The sequence below is a fragment of the Engystomops pustulosus genome, chromosome 5 (genome assembly GCF_040894005.1).
Source record: "Engystomops pustulosus chromosome 5, aEngPut4.maternal, whole genome shotgun sequence".
Taxonomy (NCBI): Eukaryota; Metazoa; Chordata; class Amphibia; order Anura; family Leptodactylidae; genus Engystomops; species Engystomops pustulosus.
Window position 1 is genome coordinate 135,028,795 of NC_092415.1, and position 9,809 is coordinate 135,038,603.

General features: G+C 43.5%; 1 protein-coding gene across 3 annotated transcripts in view; it reads right to left on the reverse strand.

Moving 5' to 3' along the window:
- The window catches only part of UPP1 (uridine phosphorylase 1), a 40,456-nt gene extending 32,007 nt beyond the window's left edge, over positions 1–8,449 (reverse strand). Inside the window, exons 1-2 of one of the 3 annotated variants that reach the window (XM_072153106.1) lie at positions 8,316–8,449; positions 2,758–2,818 (exon numbers count right to left, since the gene is read on the reverse strand). In XM_072153106.1, coding sequence (XP_072009207.1) covers positions 2,758–2,810 — 53 coding nt within the window. In that variant the 5' untranslated portion in view covers positions 2,811–2,818; positions 8,316–8,449. Of the gene's footprint in view, positions 1–2,757; positions 2,819–7,804; positions 8,154–8,315 lie in introns of those variants that run through there. The other 2 variants (XM_072153107.1, XM_072153105.1) reach the window with 2 other exon arrangements.
- Between the last annotated feature and the right edge of the window lie 1,360 nt (positions 8,450–9,809).

Consider the following 9,809-nt stretch of genomic DNA (forward strand, 5'->3'; position numbering starts at 1 on the left):
AGGAGAAAGAGCCGGATAAGTGCTTTTCTTCTATCTCTACGAGTAGTCCAATTGGCTATGCAAGCTGCCTGTCCTCTATTGCAGCTGCAGACTTAGAAAAGACCTTTCCCAATGCAGACTAATGTTTAAAGCTCAATCACATATTGTACAATTCTGTAAAAATGATATTATAGAAACCCACAGAACTCGTGGTTATGGACAGCTGAGCTTCCGCATTAAAGTTCTGTCTGTTTAACCTGTCTGTTTGCATCATCTAGAAAATCATCTTTGTAGCGACATGTAAATTGGTTGTATAAAGTCACAAAGGTGGGGAAATCTTGCCTTCAGTGCTCAGAACACTAACTTGAAATGTCTCTAATTATGTTCCATCATGAGAACAGCTTTATATTCTCAATCACTTGCTTTCTTCTGTGGTAAACATTCAGTCTACAAATCCTGTGATGATGGGATGAGGGACTGAAAAAATACCAGAACAGAAAACAACTCTGCAATCTATTGGATCCAATTAATCTTTGGTGAAGATTTCTTTGCTTGAAGACTTTTTGCTGTGATTTACCAATTTGGTAAATTGACACAAGATTTCTAAAGCTGAGGCTAAGTTTCATCAGAACAGAGTGACATAGTATGGCACTCACCCTTCCTGGTGATTCAATCAATCTTTATTCCAGCTTGTTAAATGAACATGGCTTAGGGATAGGGAGTGATGCAGAGGTGTTGTACAGACAAGCCACAGCCGTTTCACGTGTACCACGTTTCTTCCGGCTTGTTGTGGTTATGTGACTGCCCCCCTCCTAGTTATACTGCCTCCAGAACCACCCACGTATTTACTATGCTCAAACCAGCTAAAGCAATTATAGCTTTTGCGGTCAATTCCTCAGGACCAAATTTTTAGAATTTGGAGACCAAAAGTTCCGGATTAAGATATTTCTTACATGCAGAAATGAGTTCATCGTTAATTTAATAATGTGCCTCTGTAAGTGCTTCTACATTAGGGAGACCATAGGAAACCTATTTTGTTAGACTTAGGGAGTATCGGAGATCAATTAAAACAGGAGAAGGGGCGAACAGGTTAAAAAACCATGTAGACCAGGCTTCTTCATAATGAAGCCCAAACATTTTGAGCTTTGCAGCTATTGAACATGTACCACCCCTAAAGAATGTGGGTGATAGGCAGCACACCCTACTCCAAAAGGAAGCTAAATGGATCTTGAGGTCCAATGCTTTGAGTGTGTTTTTGTAAGGGCTATTTGTATATTTGAAGTCTTTTTCGATACCTATATTGCATGTTCATTTTAATTACACTTCTATGTACAGTATTTTTAAACTACTATGCTCCCACTGGTATTCCGCCTCCGCATTTTCTCCCCCCTTCCTCCTCCCCTTTCACTGCTTCCACCACTTAGTATAATATCATAATTCATAATGGTAGTTGATCCAGCATGTTGCACTTTAAAACCCTTTTCCCGGAGGCTTTGGGAAGTCGGAATGTTTTTGTAGGTTTGATAGATAAATGTAGACACAATATTATAAGCTGATATTGTACTAGGAGGCCTTTGAGGTCCCCATGCGCTTTTAGCCCCATAGGCAAGTAATTATTTTGCATTTAGCTGGTTTGGGCATAGTAAATATGGCTCTACACAGTAAACTATGGGGGAAGGAGTGGCCATGACATCATGGTAGGTGGTTCTGATGGTGGTATCAAGATGGGTGGTCCTGAAGGCAGTATAATTAGGAGGGGGCAGTTACATGAGCACAAAAAGCCGGAAGAAGCGTGGTACACGCAAAACAGCCATAACTTGTATAACCTGTACAGCACCTCTGCATCACTCCCTATCCCTAAGCCATGTTGGTTCAACTCTTTACCGACAAGTATGCAGTAGTATGTCACGTGCCGACTATATGTGAATGGAGAGGGCTCACGGCAAAGCTGCCGGTGGCTTCAAAAAGAAGTCGCCACCATCTTGGTAAAGATCTCCGCTCCCTGTGACGTTATCTGGGGGGCAGTGATCGGTTGCCATGACAGCCTCGGGTCTTTCGAAGACCTGAGGCTGTCTGGTTTTAATCTATTCATTACAATGTGCGATTCACATATCCACATATACTGCCATACTGTGGTATGGCAGGATCAATCAACCTAGGGTTAAAATACTCTAGGGAGTCTGAAAAATAGTAAAGAAATAAAAAGGAAAAACAAGTTAGGTATTGTCGTGTCCCCAAATGCCCGATCTATCAAAATATAATAACTGATTTATTGAATCAGGAAAGGTGAGTGCCATTCTATGTCTCTATATTCTGAAGTTATAGTACTCCAATACGAAACTGAACTCTGTAAATAGAGCACCAACCCGTTGGATCGAGATTTAAGTGTATGATGACCATCAAGTATCCACTATATCAGCAGCAGTTGCGTCTATTTTCTTGTGATTTATGAGGCTGTTTCACCTATAACTTTACACAACCAGTAGCCACATCGCAAAGCCACGGCAAAGTGCATATTCAGTAGACTTTTCTTTCACTAGGTTTTCTACCAGATGTTAACTACAAGGTATCAACATATTATTACAGTGTAGTACTGCAGTGTAGTAGTGTATTTTATTAACTGTATGTGAATATTCTCCATGATCAGTGTCCACAACCATTTCATGATTTACTAAAGAAATCTGTGATTTGCATCATTGATTACCATATTGATTTTCCCACAATGCTTCACTGTGTAGAATGAGCTGAGCAATAGCAATAGGCACAGCGAGTACTTACCCCGACTGGGAATGTTCATGTTGCCCCTCTTTATTTACTGTGACTGGTGCCATATTAAAATCTAGATGGAGAAAGGGTAAATGATGGTAGTATTAGAAGCAGCTCTATAGATTTACATACCATCCAAAGACACCCCATGAAATTTGGAACCATTGTAGCTAACCCTCTACAGTCATGGCCATAAGTTTTGAGAATGACACAAATATTATATTTTCACATGATCTGTTGCCCTCTGGTTTTTATGTGTGTTTGTCAGATGTTTTTATCACATACAGAAATACAAGTGCAATCATATTATGAGTAACAAAAGCTTTTATTGACAGAATGACAGTTAGAATGCAGCAAGTCAATATTTGCAGTGTTGACCCTTCTTCTTCAGGACCTCTGCAGTTCTCCCTGGCAGCACTCAATCAACTTCTGGACCAAATCCTGACTGATAGCAGTCCATTCTTGCACAATCAATGCTTGCATTTTGTCACTATTTGTTGGTTTTTTGACCACAAGTTCTCAATGGGATTAAGATCTGGGGAGTTTCTATGTTTTGTTCCCTGAGCCATTTAGTTATCACCTTTGCTTTATGGCAAGGTGCTCCATCATGCTGGAAAAGGCATTGTTGATCACCAAACTGCTCTAGGACGGTTGGGAGAAGTTGCGCTTGGAGGACATTCTGGTACCATTCTTTATTCATGGATGTGTTTTTAGGCAAGACTGTGAGGGAGCTGATTCCCTTGGCTGAGAAGCAACCCCACACATGAATGGTTGCAGGGTGCTTTACAGTTGGCATGAGAATAGACTGGTGGTATCGCTCACCTTGTCTTCTCCAAACAAGATGTTTTCTAGATGGGGATTCCAGATGGGAAAGGGGATTCATCAGAGAAAATGACTTTACCCCAGTCCTCAGCAGTCCACTCCCTGTACCTTCTGCAGAATATCAGTCTGTCCCTGGTGTTTTTTCTGGAGAGAAGTGGCTTCTTTGCTGCCCTCATTGACACCAGTCCTTGCTCCAAGAGTCTCCTCCTCACAGTGCGTGCAGATGCACTCACACCTGCCTGCTGCCATTCCTGAGCAAGCTCTGCACTGCTGGTAGCCCAATCCCGAAGCTGAAAGTTTTAAGAGACGGTCCTGGAGCCTATTTTTGGCAACAATGGAACCTCTCTCCTTGATGACTGAGGTGCAATCTTTCTAGCTGCGATACTCTTCCCTGTTAGGCCAGTTTTGTGAAGTGCAATGATGACTGCACATGTTTCTTTAGAGATAACCAGGGTTAACAGAAGAGAAACAAAGATGCCAAGCACCAGGCTCCTTTTAAAGTGTCCAGGGGTGTGATTATTACTTAATCATGACAGATTGATCTCCAGCCCTGTCCTTATCAACACCCACACCTGTGTTAATGGAGCAATCACTGAAACGATGTTAGGCTGGTGCCAAACACAACGCTTTGTCTGCGTTTGCAAACGCAAACAAAGCTGCACCCACCGGGGCAGGTGGCGGCCCGACCGCATCGGCGTTTCTGTGGAAATGCCTACGATTGGGAACAAGCCGCCGGTGTTTTGCGTTAACTTAATGCAAAACACCGGCATTGTTTTTCAAACGCAGACAAAGTGGTGCGTGTGGCACCAGCCTTAGCTGCTACTTTTAAGGCAGGCCTGCAATGAAGTTGAAATGTGTTTTGGGGAAAGGGTTCATTTTCTAGGCAAATATTGACTTTAAGCTGATCACTCTTTATAACATTCTGGAATATAGGCAAATTGTCATTATAAAACCTGATGCAGTAGACTTTGTAAAAATAAACATTTGTATCATTCTCAAAACTTATGGGCATGACTGTATATAGAAGTATTTGGATGTGATAAATGTATTTGTTTACCACGTTCCTTTTTGCGGGGTGCAGGCGGGTTAGTGTTAAATGTAATAATAACTGTATATATACCAGTACCGGATTCTGGGCACTTTCCGGTTTACAGCAAATAGACTTCCCATAGTACTGATAAGGATCATCCCCTCACCGCTGATGAGAACATATGCATAAGAAACATTCTTTTTAATTTTTACACACCTCTTTACACTAAAAATGGAGAGCCCCCGATAAGATAATATTGTGACTCACTTCCCTTTATCCTGTAGCAATCCTGTAGATTATGTGTGAGTGAGCACAGCGGCTGCGGGATGCACTGCCATCTCCACATCTATGTTTTCAATATGCCCAATGTCTTCCCTTGTGCCTAATTGATAGAGGATGCTTCACTGCAACTTCTGGAAATATTCACTCTTTAGGAGCTCATCATGTTTCTTTTATTTGTTTAAAAAGGTAAAAATGAACCAGCCAATGTACACATCCATATGCGTTCTGTTTACACAAAGATTAGGTCAGTATACAGTGGACTGTGCAGTGTAAATCCTGAATATCACACTTCTTCTTGGAATCATCTAAATGTCCGCGTGCCATATAGGAAGCCTCTATATCAGGGGTCGGGAACCTATGGCTCGCCCCTGTTGTGCCCCCGACTGTAGTTCTGCCCCTGGATGTATTCGGCAGAGCAGCGTAGGGGTACGCGGGGTTAATTTAGGGGCATCACCTCCGTCTCCCTCCCTGCAGCAGCCTCCTCCATGTGTGAGAGAGGGAGGGGAGGAGACTGTCTGCCTGCAGCCAATCACGGGGATGGATGTAGCAGGCGGTAGATTCAGACAGAGGAGAGAGCTGCATACTTCAGAGACATCCAGCACCTGGAAGGAGTCAGCAGCCGGGAATCATCCAGAGATAAGTGCTCCCTCCCCCCAGTGCCTCCTCACACTTTGCCTTAACCCCTTAGTGTCCTGTGTGCAGGAGCAGCTATGAAGCTTCTAAGTGTCCCTTACAGACCCCTCTGCATCATCTGCATCCCTGCATCTGCAGACCCTCTGCATCAAAGATGTTCTATCCAGTGCAAAACCCCCAGAAAACTGGTGCAGATACTTTAATAAATGTGTATTATAATGTACTGCAGCGGTTGGCATGTGTATAGGGATGTTCTGCAGCGGTTGGCATGTGTATAGGGATGTTCAACAGCGGTTGGCGTCTGTATAGGGATGTTCTGCAGCGGTTGGCTCATGTATGGGGATGTTCTGCAGAGGTTGGCTCGTGTATAGGGATGTTCTGCAGCGATTGTCTCATGTATAGGGATGTTCTGCAGCGGTTTGTTATGTATGGGGATGTTCTGCTGTGGTTGGCATGTGTATAGGGATGTTCTGCAGCGGTTGGCATGTGTATAGGGATGTTCTGCAGCGGTTGGCTCATGTATGAGGATGTTCTGCTGCGGTTGGCATGTGTATAGGGATGTTCTGCAGCGGTTGGCTCATGTATGGGGATGTTCTGCAGCGGATGGCGGGTGTATTGGGAGGTTCAGCACCGGATGGCGCGTGTATTGGGATGCTCTGCCGCGGCTGTAGCGTGTATTCTGCAGGTTCTGCAGCTCCTGTTCCTGCTTGTCAGTGATATTTAGTAAATTGAAGCTACAAATTCCCTGTGGGACTGAGCACCCTCTTTTTTGTTTGCTTTATTTAAGACCAACACTTTTAAGGGACACTGACAGAACAATGGCTCCAGCAGTCATTAATACAGCAAGGAGTGTTCCTCCGCCTGCACTAAGCCGCCACTGGACCAAAATAATGGTAATTCCCTGTAAAATAAAAAATAAAAACTAGATAATTTACATTGGAGCTTGCCATGCAGGACATCTCGCCTCGCACTCTGACCTCTTCCTTCTTCTGCGCATGCCTGAAAGCGGCATCTCTCATCATCAGGTGGGAAGAAGCCAGATCCAGGCAGCATATTAAGAAGAAGCCAGAGTGCTGGACGAGATGTGCTGCATCACAAGCTCCAATGTAAATTATCTATTTTTTATTTTACAGCAAATTACCGTTGTTTCGGTCCAGTGGCGGCTTAGTACAGGGGGAGGAACACTCCTTGCTGTACTAATGACTGCTGGAGCCATTGTTCTGTCAGTGTCCCTTTAAACATATTGTACGGCTCTCGCAGAATTACATTTTAAAATATGTGGCGCTTATGGCTCTCTCAGCCAAAAAGGTTCCTGACCCCTGCTCTATATCTATGACCAACTTATTGGATTATCTTTGTTTTCATGCTGAATTCAATATGGCAAACTTGTCTTAATCACTGGAAAACTATTCTTGTGACTTTCTCACAGGTGACGGGTGTGGACATGGCTCAAGTTACCCACACACCTAGAGGCGCACACAGATCCCAGATCCTCTGCTTCACTTTCCTGCTGCCAATGATTAAACAAAAATACTCACCCACTACATACAAATAGAATGTCTGCATGTGTGAACATACCCCTATTATACTGATGAAAAATACACTGAGGTGTAAGACTCACCCCCTACATCTAATAGAATGTCTCCATGTGTGAACATACCCCTATTATACTGATGAAAAATACACTGAGGTGTAAGACTCACCCCCTACATCTAATAGAAAATCTCCATGCGTGAACACACCCCTACTATAAATACACTGAGGTGTAAGACTCGCCCCCTACATACAAATAGAATGTCCCAATGCGTGAACATACCCCTACTATAAATACACTGAGGTGTAAGACTCGCCCCCTACATACAAATAGAATGTCCCAATGCGTGAACATACCCCTACTATAAATACACTGAGGTGTAAGACTCGCCCCCTACATACAAATAGAATGTCCCAATGAGTGAACATACCCCTACTATAAATACACTGAGGTGTAAGACTCGCCCCCTACATACAAATAGAATGTCCCAATGAGTGAACATACCCCTACTATAAATACACTGAGGTGTAAGACTCGCCCCCTACATACAAATAGAATGTCCCAATGAGTGAACATACCCCTACTATAAATACACTGAGGTGTAAGCCTCACCCCCTACATCTAATAGAATGTCTCCATGTATGAACATACTACTATTATACTGATAAAAAATACACTAAGGTGTAAGACTCGCCCCCTACACCATCGCCTGCTATGTATAGACATAAACAGCACCCAAATCCATGAGGAGCACTTACCTCTCCGTGCCGGCAGACACTGCTATGATGACCTTGTATGCACACAGCAGCTATCCCAATAGTAGCAATGTCATTCACGGACACGCCCAAGGGGATGTCACCCAGGTCACAGGAAACAATAACACTAGCACCCACGTACACCCGAGCTGGCGCAGCGCCTCCACATAACACGTCCTATCACTGCTGTACGAGCCTGGAGACAGTGCGGTCCCGCCTCTCCTGCAGCCGCCGTTTCGGTTCCCAAGTATATGACGTCTCTGTGAGCTGCCTGCAGCAGTCATGTCTCGTCATGTGCGGGAGGACACGTAGGGAGAGATATAGCACAAGTCCTGGTGATGAACGCGCTGCCCTCACCTGCTGTACAGTACCGAGGATGTGCCCGGAGGATGTCACCTGACATAGGGCTCACAGCTACTCACTGCGCCATTAACCGCTCAGCCCTTTTAATTTCTTGTGTTTTCATAACCCCCAAATGCAATCATTTATTTATTTTTCCTTAACAGAGCCTTACCATGGTTTCTGCCAGACAAGTTGTACTTTCAAGTTGCGCCATTTTCTATTCCATGCAGTGTATTTGGAAGATGTAAAAAGTGCAGAACCTGTGCAGCCAATTGTTATGTCATATTAATGGCTTTCACTGTGAGGTTCAGATGACACATCCCATTCATTCTTTGGGTCAGTATGATCACCGAGATACTGTATTTTATAATAGATTTAAAAGACGATAATGTTTTTGATGCATCGCCATAGCCTGACACCAATACATTCTTCATACTTCTGTGTATGGATCTGTGCAACACGTCACTTCGTGTGACAAGCTGTCATTTCCATGGACGCCATTTCTGGGGACTGCACGATCATTTAATTTTATTAAAGTTTTTATGTGTGGCAGAAAAGTGGCAATTTGAATGTGGATGGCTTTTTTTTTTTTTTTGCGTACAGGATTTACCACATGGAATTATAATTTTTTTTCATTGATAGATTTGCATTTTGAGACATGATGATGTCTAACTGTACTTAAAGAGAACCCGTCATGCAAAATAACCCCCCTAAACTAAATATATTTTCATAAACTGCCATTAGAGAGCATTGCCTCTATCACTTTATTGTCCCTCTACATGCCTGTAAACCTAAGCAATGAGGTCCTAAAGCTGTATGCAAATGACCCGTGAAATGTCCAATGAAGCATTGGCATATTCAAGCTGTCCACTCTATTCATGAGTGGGAGGCACAGCCACACCCCCAGTGCTTGACTGACAGCCTGTATAATGGTGTGAGGCTGTATAATGATGTGCTTCCTGGTGCTGGTGGCCACGCCCCCTGCAGCCTGTGTGTGTGTGTGTATAGGAGAGATACAGCAGCTCCAGGCAGCCATGTTACAGCAGAACATGTCAGATTCATGTGTAGCTGATGTCTGTGTCTCTCACCTGTATATCAGGAGGATGCAGCATGTCAGCAGATGACATACACACACCAGCAATGCTTTACTATACAATACACACAGACATGAGCAGGGGGAGGAGAGGGGAGGGGGAACAGGGGTGACATCACTACCTCTGACCATGTGACCAGCCTCATTTACATAATAAAGAATAGATGATTTTATAATGATTAATGTATGAAATAACTAGATAAAGGCTGGGATGGGATCCTTGTGAGCTGCTCCAACAGGTAGAGGTGACAGGACTAGTGACACAGACCTGATGACAGGTGTCCTTTAACCTAGGAAAAAGGAAGTGATATGAACTTTTCTGGGTTTTTCCGATTTTTTTTATACCATTGTTTTAGACTCCCTAAGGCCCCTTCCACACTAACGTTGCATTTCACGTCAGGGTGCAATGCGTGAAAAACTGACGTTTTTGGCTGCGTTTTTGTTCCATTTTCCTTGGAGTCATTAGCATTTTTGCGTTTTTCACGCGCGTGTTGTTTGCGTTTTTCTTGCGTTTTTCACGCATGTTTTTAAGTCAATGGGAGACACAAGCATTTTTCATGGTTCGGGAATAAA